Source organism: Spinacia oleracea, unplaced genomic scaffold (assembly GCF_020520425.1).
Source record: "Spinacia oleracea cultivar Varoflay unplaced genomic scaffold, BTI_SOV_V1 SOVchr0_001, whole genome shotgun sequence".
Classification (NCBI taxonomy): Eukaryota; Viridiplantae; Streptophyta; class Magnoliopsida; order Caryophyllales; family Amaranthaceae; genus Spinacia; species Spinacia oleracea.
The window spans coordinates 433,355-446,368 of record NW_026614329.1 but is presented as its reverse complement, the minus strand read 5'-3'; the positions used below and the strand labels follow the sequence as shown (position 1 = coordinate 446,368).

The following is a 13,014-nucleotide window of genomic DNA, read 5'->3' as shown; positions in this document are numbered from 1 at the left end:
TATGCATTCTATGTTAAGTCTAATAAATGCGGTTCAGTATTAATTAACAAGTTAATAATTCAGTGAGATCAAGTGAGCTGAATGCCTAGCTAGAGGCCGCTTCAGTTCAAGTGGAATTAATGATATTAATCCACAGCTTACTCTTGACTGAACCCGTAGGGTCACACAAATAGTACGTAAACGGATCAAGTATTTAATGGCATTAAATACTCCATCTATGAATATTCGGAACCGACGGATCTTGGTTTCAGTGGGAGCTAAGATCGTCACAGGCAAGAAATGAATACTCCGGAAACGATGATATTACCGGAAACGGAAATATGGATCGTATCGGAAATATGAATATTATCCAAGTCGTAGATGTTGCCGGAAACGGAAACATGGTACGTATCGGAAAATATTATTGGAAATGGAAATATTACCAGAATCGGAAATATTGCCGGAAACGGAAATATTGTCAGAATCGGAAATATTGCCGGAATCGGAAAATAATTCCGGAAACGGAAATATTAAATATTGTTCGAAACGGAAATTAATTCCGGAATCGGAAATATTAAATATTGTTCGTATCGGAAATAGATTCCGGAAATGGAAATTTAATCGGAAGCGTATCGTACGAATTAGCATCGGACGAGGCTTGCCGGACGAAGGCCCAGCACGAAGCCGGGGCCATCGCCCAGCAAGCATGCGCGCCACAAGCCCAGCCAAGGCAGCGCCCAGGCCTACCGCAAGGCAGGCCCAGCGCGCGCCAAGGGCCACGGCTGCGTGGGCCGTGCTGCGCGGGCTGCTGCTCGCACGCGCATGGGCAGCCCTTGTGGCTGCCGTGTGTGTGTGAGTTTGTGCTCATGCGTGATTCCTGAATCTACAAGAGTCAGTGTATGATTAAATTTCTATTCCTAATTGGATAAATTAATTAAATAGAATTCATGTAGGATTCTAATTTCAATTAATTCGCATCCTACTAGGATTACGATTCCTTTTCCATAACTCTATAAATAAAGGCCTAGGGGTCATAATTTATACACAAGTTTCAAAGTATTCAAAAGTGAGTTTTTTGAGAGAAAATTAAAACACATCTTGCTCATAAAAGTGCCGAATTTTCTAGTACCTTAAGGGCGATTCTAGTTGGTCAATCTTAAGGCGGATCCGGACGTGCTGTGGACTATCTACGGAGGGACGACACTTGGAGTCCTAAAAGACTTGTTCTTGTTCGGTTCGGGCGCAGCTAGGGAAGGCACGCAACAAAGAGTATGCATCTAAATTATGCTATATGATTATGTGTAAATAATATGTTTCCTGGGTTAATGGTTGTTTCCGCATGATCTATGTAAATGTCATATGTATCATAACCTAACAAATGTGCGACGCAAATGACTTTTCAATATGTTAAAAAAATGTCATTTGCAACGCACATTAGCTAAATGTGCGACGCAAATGACTTTTCAATATGTTAAAAAAAATGTCATTTGCGTCGCAGATTAGCTAAAGTGCGACGCAAATGACTTTTGGATATTCTAAAAAAAATGAGCTGCTGATTTTATTTAATCCATAGATTAAATAAAATAAGCAGCTTTCAGTACTAGTATATTCAGAGCATAAAAATAAAAGTAAACTAGGTGAAAATTTTGACAATATTTCCTTTGTAATTTGACCCTCCCCAATACCGGGAATGTTATAATACATTAATATATACCTGTCAAAACAGTTTACAACCCAATAAAAGGCAAATTCACCATAGATCAACCAACATGTTGATAACCTAACTACACTTTAAACATAAAAGTTTAAGTAAATATCTCTATCCTGGATATAAAAATGGAAGATGTTAGAAATCAAATCTATGACAAATCAAGATATGACTTTCAATACAAAGATGGGATGCATTACCAACGGTGATAGTCACAGTTAAGGCAGAGAACTTCAAGAAAGTCCAGCAACTGGTGAAAATAAACACTCTTTAGGCTGGCTTGGTTTTGTTCTTGTTTCAACTGGCTGCTGCCAGAATTGCTGCTTTCTACTTCTGCCAGAACTGCTGCTGCTGCTTCTAGCTTGTAATCGATAACTGTTGTTGCCAGAACACCTGCTGCTGCTGCTGCTGCTGAAGCTATGTTCACCAGTGCTCGGACGCTCAAGGGATGAAAGATTTCACCCAATGGATGACCGAACCAGGCAGAGTCGGCCAGCAGATAATTGACGGCCTTAGAAGGATTACATGAGCTGTACTTTGGTTGCAAACCATCTCCATGGTGTCGCACCCCGATGCTGCTCCATGCCACCCTATTCCACAACATGCTCCTCTTGTTTCCTTGATGCCTACCACCCAAAAATTCACATACCATCACTACCAACATCACAACAGAATCAGCTTAGAGACATAATTATGCATATATAACTGCATAAGTAACACTAAGTATTGTACAACATTATAACCAGCATTGTTACAAGATCATAGGTTAAAAACAGTTCCACCAATGTAATGTAATGAAAGTGCTTACCATAGTGTTTAGGGTTGGACAAGATACGCATGAAGCCTTGGTAAACATCACAGAACACAAACTGGGCATCAGAGAGCTCCAAAGGTCAGTTATGTGATCCAACAAAAGCTGATTATGTTGCAAAATATACTGATTGATCTCATTGACACAACCTCTTGTACTTTTAATATTTCTGCCGGAATGAAAGTACCAGTCAACCACCGTCCTAGTAGCTCATTCCATCTGCAAGACACGTGGATGCTTCTTAGCGAGTTTACTGGCTTCAATCTTAACCATTTCCTTGTATTCTTAGCGAGTTTACTGGCTTCAAACCCTATCTTCTTCTTGCTCCGGCCATCTTTCTCTTCTTTTCCTCAAGTAGAGACAAAAGGTAGTCAAGATCCTTCAGAGACACGTCAGTGCCCTGTCTACATATTAGAGATTATTCAAAGAGTGAACTCCAATTTAAAAAGCGATAAATCACTATTAAAACATCCAACTCCACAGAGTTTCTGACAACGATTGTAACTAATAAGTAATTCCAAATTGCCACAGAAAGAAAGGTCGTGTAGAAACTTTAATCACCAAAAGGAGCATATGCCAAGACAACTGCTCCGAGTCCACTTCATAACTACGAAATTTATACATTGGTTACATGTCTAATTGCCAAATCACCAGTTTCGTGATCTAATTACCAACAACAATTGAAAATTACAGTGTTCGATCATGTTCAATGCAATGATATGCAAGTGTTCGACAACTATCTTTTGTTAAGTCTTCACAAAATTTGAAGAAAATAAATAAAACAAGAACACAAAAAGGAGAAGCCAACAGAACTAGAGGAAACCTCTGTCAATCCGGGATTGCTTCTACACCTAACACAAACAACTCTTGTATGTTATCTTCAGCATCTACGGAGGTAGTATACGTAATATTCAAGCACATATTACCAAACAGCTTCTGTGGCAACCACATGAAAATCCTTACGGGACCTTAACAACATCTAGTATTTAACATAACAGAAAATAATAGTGAAGCTCTTTACCTGAAAGAAAAATAAAGAAAATAATGTCAAGTTGCCAACGAAAGGGTTTCTTCACAAGTTCCCAATTAAAACATGGAGTACAAAAATGAGAGCAACCGAATTTGGCAAATTGCATTAATATTATCCATACATTTGATGATATAAAAAATATATTGCAGCAAGAGAAATTGCACTTCACTCTCAACATTTTGATTTTTTCAGGAAACCAGACCAATACAAGTCAGAAGACCAATACTACAAGGATATAAGGGTGAAGCTGAAAATTAATTTAAACAACAATCAAAATCATAACACATTTCTCCCAAATACATCCAAATCTCACAAAATAATAGCAATTCCGTGCCTAAAACCTACAGAATAGTAGTCCAATGCCAAAAAAGTAAAATTCTAAACAACGAAATTCTAAGAATTATCAGTGCATTTTTCCGTCAAAAATCAAACGAACTCAAAACCTTAAAAGTCAAGAGACAATGCACAATTCAAATTAAAATGAACAATTAAAATTCAATATCCACAAAAATTCAATCTTAATATCAAAATTAAAATTCAATCTTTAAATATACCTAGGAGAGGAGAGAAGACAGTGACCAGGAGCGGAGGAGTGGGCGGCGGCGTGGGCGGCTGCCGTGGAAGGCGGCGTTAACACGGAGCAGCGACACTGATTAGTTTGAGTTGAACGACGCAGGGGAAGAAGAGAACGAGCAGCAGGTTGAAGAGGAGAACGAACAACAAGTTGAACGGCGCAGGGGAAGGAGAGAACGACGCAGAAGGAGGGAAGACGACGGCAGTGAAGCTGGTAAACGGAAGGGTGAAGCCGGTGAGAACGGATGTTTTGGGCTTAACTGGTTTCGATAGATTTAGGTCATTTGGAGCAAGTCAGAATATTGAAGAAAACAATTAAAAGGTGAGCGCGAATTTGAGAAAAAATTAAATTCACAAACACCTGTGCGTCGCAGCTTTATTAAACTGCGAGGCAAATGACTCTAAGATGTTCTCAGAGTCATTTGCGTCGCAGATTAATAAAACTGCGACGCACTTGATTGATTAAATTGCGTCGCTGTTTTACTAATCTGCGACGCAAATGACTCTGGGAGCATTTTAGAGTCATTTGCCTCGCTGTTTAATAAAGCTGCGACGCAAATGACTAAATTTTATGCTAAAATTTATCATTTGCGTCACATGTTAAGATTGGCGATGCAAATGCAGCGATGCAATTAAACGTTTTTGCACTAGTGTAGGTAAGCAAAAGCCTTTTGCTAATAGTCTAGAAACTATTCTTGGTTGATAGGTACGTCTAAGAACTTATTAGGTAAACCTATCGATTTTGCCACGACATAAAAGGACTCCTTACTTATATCGTTGAGTTTCACCAAAACTAACATGTACTCACAATTATTTGTGTACCTTGCCCCTTTAGGACCAATAAGTAACACCTCGCTGAGCGAAAACTATTACTAGATTGATGTAAATGATATCCAAGCAAGTGTATATTTTGGCATGGCACCTTTTAACTCAATTTTTAAGTTTGGAACTTAAGGCCCTTACTATGTTGGTTAGATTTTAAGTGAACTAAAATCCTTAATCATGCAACATAATCAAGCCACAATCTCATGCATAATTAAGACATATTTAAAGCAATAAATAACTTAAAGCATGCATAAGATAAATGTGATCTAGTATGGCCCGACTTCATCTTGAAGCTTTGACTTCAAAGTCCGTCTTGAAAATCTCCGTGGGAGGCACCATTTTCTTCAAATAGGATAAGCTATAATTAAAACTAATTACAACTATTTGATGGTACGCAGACCATATTTGAATTGAAAAACAACTTTGGTACTTTAGACCAATTACATTCAAATTAATGGTGCGCAGACCATATTTTCTATCCTATTTGGGCCATACTAGTAACTTCATAACCTGCAAAACAGTACATATACAATATATATCATTCACCCATTCATTATCATGAATGGCCCACATAGCTGGTTAGTAAAACACATTATGCATCACGTAAACATTTGCAGCAATTAATCAAGGGCACCAATAATCTACCAATTATTCAGTCCTTATTAATTCTAATCAAGTTGTTTTAACCTTAAGGATTTGTAGACCTAATCAAGAGTTTATGACTAAAAGGGCTCCCACTTAAACCAATAAATTCGTATGCTTTACTAATTTTAAACATAAAAATGTATTTCTAGTCTAACCGGAAACATACAAATTTAATTAAAATTTAAAGCTCATATGAATTTATAATTGAATCCAAAAAGTTTAATTTAATTTCAGTCGTATTTAAATTAATTCATGATTTTAATTTTAGTAAAATAATTAGAATAAATAAAATTTATTATAATTACAATATTCAAAATTAAAATCCAAGGAAATAATTTAAATTATTAATTTTAAAATTAATTAAAATTACGTAAACTGAAAAATTTCAAATTAAACATTCAAAACGATCTAATCGCAACGCAAACACCCTACGCATCGCACGCCCATGGGCCACACGCACACAGCCATCGCTGGCCATGTGCGCGCAGCCCATGCGCTCGTCGCATAGCTGCTGCATCTTCCATCGCAAGCCATCGCACAAGTGGTGCTCGCTGCGCGCGCGCCAGCGCTCGACGCACGCGAGCCATCGCTCGCTGTGCGCGCTCGCAAGCGCTTGCTGCGCGCGCTCCAGCGCTTGATGCACGCGAGCCATCGCTCGTTGTGCGCGAGCAATTGCGCGCTGCGCGCGATCAGCGCTGGGCGCAGCGCTCGTGGCACGCGAGCTTGCGGTCGCTGCGCGCGAGGCTGTGCGCGCTTGCGCGAGGCAGTGCGCGTTGTGGCGCAGCTCGCTTGCTGCCCACACGCGACTGCCATGCCTTGCCTTCGCCCATGCCCATTCATCCATAGCTCGTGGCCCACGACACAAGGCAGGGCTGCTGCCTTGTGCTCGTGCACCATGCCCCTGCTCATTGCATTCGTGCCGCACGGGCGACGAGCTCCCTTGCTCGTCGTCGCATGCCCGCACTATACAACACCCCTTAAGGGTAACACGAAGCGTCCATTGCTTTGTGCGTGCAAGTTATATGAACGAATCGCATAAAAATTTAAAATTTATATTTAAAATTAATGACAAATTAATAAATAATATTAATTTCATAATTTTAGGGCGAAAAATCGAAAATTTATTATTCAATTGATTTCCGATTATTATGGATTCAAGCCTAGGTCATAAAAAATTTAAAATTTATCATAAATTTACAATTTTTATGGTGGTTTTTAATCATAGGTTTCTAATTAAATTATAATTAATTATGAAAATCAAATTAATTCTAAATTATTCTAATTTTCAACAAATTAATCATAATTACAAATTAGATTGCATAATTAACAAGGCTAGGCATTCAAACTTGTTAAACATATACAGTAGGTCAATCAAAAATTCAAGATTTATCAACAAGAATCGCAAATATTTAATTTAACATCTTAAATTTACGAAATTTTGCATTCGAAAAACTAAAACCTTCGAAAAGTCATAGTTAGGCTTCAAATTTGAGAATTCTGGGTTCGGCAGAAAAATGCTATTTTTGTCAAAATTTTAGAATGCCTTTTACATGCGGAATTGACACAAAAATCACTCGATTTGGATGAGTAACGAAGAAACTGCCGAAAAACTGCGTACGTATAATTAAATAAACGCAATTTGCAATTAATTAACAATTACGAAAATTAATCACCCCTTTTAATTCTTGCAAATTTGTAATATTTAACCATGTTCATGCAATTAGATTATGAAAATAATAAGAGGCTCGTGATACCACTGTTAGGTTATGATACATATGACAATTCATAAATCATGCGGAAAAACCATTTAGCCAGGAATACATATTATTTACACATAATCATATAGCATAATTTAGATGCATACTCTTTGTTGCGTGCCTTCCCTAGCTGCGCCCGAACCGAACAAGAACAAGTCTTTAGGACTCCAAGTGTCGTCCCTCCGTAGATAGTCCACAGCACGTCCGGATCCGCCTTAAGATTGACCAACTAGAATCGCCCTTAAGGTACTAAAATTTTCGGCACTTTTAGTCAAGAAATGTGTCTGAATTTTCTCTCAAAAACTCACTTTGAATATTTGAATAATCTCTGAAAATATGTGACCCTAGGCACTTATTTATAGAGTTATGGAAAGGGTTTTGGAATCCTATTAGGATACTAATTTATTTAATTATAACCCTACTAGGACTCTAATTAAATAATCATTATCTAATAGTTTTAGGATTTAATCACACTTCGAATCCTGATTGCTTCAGGATTCCCGCACAAGCAATGCACGAGCACCGTACACCCGCGCAAGCCTTGCGGCCCACGCTAGGCGCACAGCGCTCGGCCCACTGTTGTGCTCCGCGCGCGCGCCCAAGGCCTTGGCTGGGCCTGGCCTTGCGCTGGGCCTGGTCGAGGCTTTGGCGTGCGCTGGTGTGCGTTGGCTCGCTGGGCGACGGCCTGGCTTCGTGCTGGGCCTTCGTCTAGCGGGCCTCGTCCGATGTTAATTCGTACGATACGCTTCCGATTAAATTCCCGATTCCGGAATTCATTTCCGATACGAACAATATTTAATATTTCCGATTCCGGAATTAATTTCCGTTTCGAACAAATATTTAATATTTCCGTTTCCGGAATTATTTTCCGATTCCGATAATATTTTCGATTCTGACAATATTTCCGTTTCCGGCAATATTTCCGATTCTGGCAATATTTCCATTTCCGATAATATTTTCCGATACGTACCATGTTTCCGTTTCCGGCAACATCTACGACTTGGATAATATTTATATTTCCGATACGATCCATATTTCCGTTTCCGGCAATATCATCGTTTCCGGAGTATTCATTTCTTGCCTGTGACGATCTCAGCTCCCACTGAAACCAAGATCCGTCGATTCCGAATATCCATAGATGGAGTATCTAATGCCATTAAATACTTGATCCGTTTACGTACTATTTGTGTGACCCTACGGGTTCAGTCAAGAGTAAGCTGTGGATTAATATCATTAATTCCACTTGAACTGAAGCGGCCTCTAGCTAGGCATTCAGCTCACTTGATCTCACTGAATTATTAATTTGTTAATTAATACTGAACCGTATTTATTAGACTTAACATAGAATGCATACTTGGACCAAGGGCATTATTTCCTTCAGTTTTTTCTGTCAATGTTTTAGATACCGGGTACCATTTCTGTGAAATGTAAACACATAAACACTACCCAATAAGTTACGGCAATGTAATTCAGAGAGTGTAAAAATAAAAAAAGCTAGACATTTTATATTGTCATTCAAAATTACACATCAAAACAAATAACCTACGAACAAAGTATAAATTTTAAGAGTTCTGTTAAAATACCACGACTATCCTTTATTACTTCAAATTTACATTTCTTCAATACTAATGTAATCTTTCTTTAGTATTCTTAGTTAATGGTAACATCAACTGTGTAGCTTAAAAACGAGAGGGTGTAAATTTCAGACAGTAGCCTACTACTCCGTATTATGGAACGACTTCAAATAGAAATGCGGCAGGCGTATTATTATTATCATTGCAATTCAACTTTATTTTGTTTATCATAGAAATCAGCTTAAAACAAAATATATATATATATATATATATATATATATATATATATATATATATATTTTCCACTTGAATTAAATAGATTTCCCCTTCTCACGAAGGCTCAAACATTCCAACAAAACCACTCCAATTTCACTATTGTTTGAAGTTTGAACTCTTTGATCTTTACAAGGCCTTACTTAACATAACTCATTATCTTAAAATTACATAAATTAATTATAATAAAAAAGAAGAAACACCTTATAATTATAATTAAGTAATTAGCAAACATTTAATGGGATGGTCGAGTATCTACTAGCATGGTTGGTTAAAGTATAAAGTCTTCTGATGATAGTATGAATGTATGATAGTGTGATTTGAGGAGAGAGAGGGAACCTGGTGAGAGCGGCAGTAATTAATATCAGTCCAACAAGACTCATCAACAGGCAAAGAAGTGGGCCAAGCAAAGTTAGGAACCATAGCAGAGATGGAGGAAGTGAGCACCACCCGCCTTACTCCGTGATTCTTAGAAGCTTCTAGAACGTTCTGGGTGCCTTTAACAGCGGGGTCCACTAGCTCAGCTTGTGGATCCCGGGGATCTTCTAAGGTACAAGGAGATGCCACGTGAAACACACCGTGACAACCTTCAACAGCCCTCGAAACGGCGTCGTAGTCGAGGATATCAGCCTCGAAGATGCGAATGGAGGCGGAAGGGAAGAGAGAGAAAAGGTGGGAGGAAGAGGAGTTGGGGAAGATGGAGCAGTGGATGGTGGTGTACCCGGATTCAATCAGGGTCTTTACTAGGTATGTGCCTATGAACCCGTTTGCTCCTGTTACGCATACTGCCGCTTTTTTGTCGGTCATCATGGCCGCGGTGGAGGTTGGGGTGCTGCTGGCGCCAGCGGCAGCGGCAGCGGTAGGAGAAATTGACATTCTGGTCGGTAAATGAATGTCCCTTTGTTATTTTATTTATTGTTTTTGTGAAAATCTCCAATGTATTCTTAAAGTGTTTACACTAATATAAACGTGGTCCACGGTAACTTAGTGTGGACCAGGGAAATAGAGTAATTTGTATGGGCTATATGTGTAACTGTTACGTGACACTTATTTTGTGATTTTAAATAGTAACTATACTAGTATATTTAGATTAATTTTGAATGGAAACTAAATTACAGTTATTCACAATTATAATCCATAATGCTTATAGATATTCTTCTAATTAAAATTAATACATGATAGATATGTTATGACTCCTTCAGTCTCTTATTTATTATACTAGATTTTAGCCCTTGCGATGCACGGATTCTATTAAATGGTATGTTTAAATAAAACTCTTATATATATATATATATATATATATATATATATATATAGAGGAAGGCTCTCGTGAGAACACTTTCCTACGGTGAGAACACTTCCTTACGGTGAGAACACTTTCTATAATGGCATTTTCGTGATTTTTATAAACAAATAAACCAATATAATTGTTTTTTCACGTTTTTCTTTTCAATATTTCTGATTTTCACGTTCTCTCTCTTCAACTCCCCTCTCTCTTCAACTCCCCTCTCTCTCCTATTCGAACACCACCACCAATTGCCGCCGCCGCTAGCCACTGCCGCTACTTACCTCTCGCTGCCGATTGTGCTCTCCTCTCGCCGCCGCTTCTTCTCTCCTCTCGCCGCCGTTTCTTTCTCCTCTGGCCGCTGTTTCTTTCTCCTATCGCCGCCGCTTCTTCTCTCCTCTACGCCGCCGCTTCTTCTCTCCTCTACGCTGCCGCTTCTTCTCTCCTCTCGCTGCCGCTTCTACTTTCCTCACGCCGCTCGCCGCTGCTCGCAGAAATTCGTCACCGGTCGCGGTGGTTGTGGTTCGCGAATCGGAGTTCGAACTCTCAGGTTTCTTTGATTCTTCGATTTAGGTTTCTTTGATTCTTCGATTCTTCGATTTCGATTTCGATTTTAAATCAATCGATTTCGTTTTTCTGAGATTCTAAATCAATTGCTTTCTTTGATTCTAATATCAGTCAATTTATCTGAATTCATGTTCTAAATTAATCCGAAATTTATCCAGTTTCATGTTCTAAATTGATTTCTTTGATTCTAATATCAGTCAATTGATTGTTAGGAGGTTTCAAAATCGAATTTTAATCGACATTCTCAATCGATTTTCGAAATCTGAATTCAACAATTAAAATCGATTTCAATTGATTTTTCAATTCCAAAAAATAAAATCGAGTTCAATTTGGTGGCTTCGAAATATAAATTTAGAACATGTTTGAATAAACTTAGAACATGCTTGATTAAATTTAGAACATGGTTGAACAAATTTAGAACATGGTTGAATAAGTTTAGAACATGCTTGAATAAATTTAGAACATGCTTGAATAAATTTAGAACATGAGCTTAAAAATTTAGAACATGATTGAATAATTTTAGAACACTAGCTTACAAATTTAGAACATGGTTGAACAAACTTAGAACATCGTTGAATAAATTTAGAACATGATTGAATAAATTTAGAACATGCTTGAATAAATTTAGAACATGCTTGAATAAATTTAGAACATGAGCTTACAAATTTAAAACATGGTTGAACAAATTTAGGACATTGTTGAACAAATTTAGAAAATCGTTGAATAAATTTAGAACATGCTTGAATAAATTTAGAACATGAGCTTACAAATTTAGAACATGGTTGAATAATTTTAGAATATGCTTGAATTAATCTAGAACATGAGGTTAAAAATTTAGAACATGGTTGAATAAAATTAAAACATGCTTGAATAAATTTAGAACATGGCTGAACCAATTTAAAACATGGTTAAATAAGTTTAGAACATGGTTGAATAAATTTAGAACATGCTTGAATAAATTTAGAACATGCTTGAATAAATTTAGAACACGAGCTTACAAGTTTAGAACATGGTTGAATAATTTTAGAACATGCTTGAATTAATCTAGAACATGAGGTTAAAAATTTAGAACATGGTTGAATAAAATTAAAACATGCTTGAATAAATTTAGAACATGGCTGAACCAATTTAGAACATGGTTAAATAAGTTTAGAACATGGTTGAATAAATTTAGAACATGAGTTTGAAAATTTAGAACATCGTTGAATAAATTTAGAACATGTTTGAATAAAATTTAGAACATGCTTGAATAAATTTAGAACATGCTTAAATAAATTTAGAACATGAGCTTACAAATTTAGAACATGCTTGAATAAAATTAAACGTGCTTGAATAAATTTAGAATATGGCTGAACCAATTTAGAATATGGTTAAATAAGTTTAGAACATGGTTGAATAAATTTAGAACATGAGTTTGAAAATTTAGAACATTGTTGAACAAATATAGAACATAGAGAGTGTAAAAGTGTTCTCACCATAAGAAGTGTTCTCACATAAGGAGGTGTTCTCACATAAGGAGGTGTTCTCACCGGATCTCTCCCCTATATATATATATATATATATATATATATATATATATATATATATATATATATATATATATATATATATATATATATATATATATACCAATTTATATATTATATTGGATTAGTTTTTTATTTTTCATTTTAGATATTTTTTTTTTAATTATGAGAGTGTTTGTTTTTTGATGAAATTGTATATACGTAATGTGAATAATCAATTAATAAAAATTTATACGTGACACTTAATTATTTATCTATGTGGCACTCGACTTTTTAAAATTCAAAATTAATTTTGAAATCTTATTTTTCATTGGAGGAAATAAAAAGAACACAATAAAATTATCACATTCATTCGATCGAATAATCTACCCGCTAATGAACTCAATAATGACTTATACTTGTCCCACTGACGATTGATATTAAAAGGGTCAGCAAATTTACCACCATCGTCAACGTATATC

The 13,014-nt window shown here is 36.7% G+C and overlaps 1 protein-coding gene across 7 annotated transcripts; it reads right to left on the bottom strand.

Moving 5' to 3' along the window:
- Positions 1 to 1,523: 1,523 nt before the first annotated feature.
- Positions 1,524 to 10,209, bottom strand: LOC130464787 (phenylacetaldehyde reductase-like). Of its 7 annotated transcripts, none has more exons than XM_056834001.1 (5): positions 9,515 to 10,209; positions 4,083 to 4,312; positions 2,496 to 2,902; positions 1,888 to 2,313; positions 1,524 to 1,803 (listed from the first exon to the last, which is right to left on the bottom strand). In XM_056834001.1, exons 1-3 carry the CDS (start codon positions 10,049 to 10,051, stop codon positions 2,809 to 2,811), a joined length of 861 nt encoding a protein of 286 aa, XP_056689979.1. In that variant the 5' UTR covers positions 10,052 to 10,209; the 3' UTR covers positions 1,524 to 1,803; positions 1,888 to 2,313; positions 2,496 to 2,808. The 7 variants fall into 7 exon arrangements, with proteins under 7 accessions (XP_056689979.1, XP_056689980.1, XP_056689977.1 ...); XM_056834000.1 differs by having other exon boundaries at positions 1,537 to 2,313; positions 2,496 to 2,556; positions 2,648 to 2,902; XM_056834002.1 differs by having other exon boundaries at positions 1,525 to 2,313; positions 2,496 to 2,898; positions 9,515 to 10,207.
- Positions 10,210 to 13,014: the final 2,805 nt, after the last annotated feature.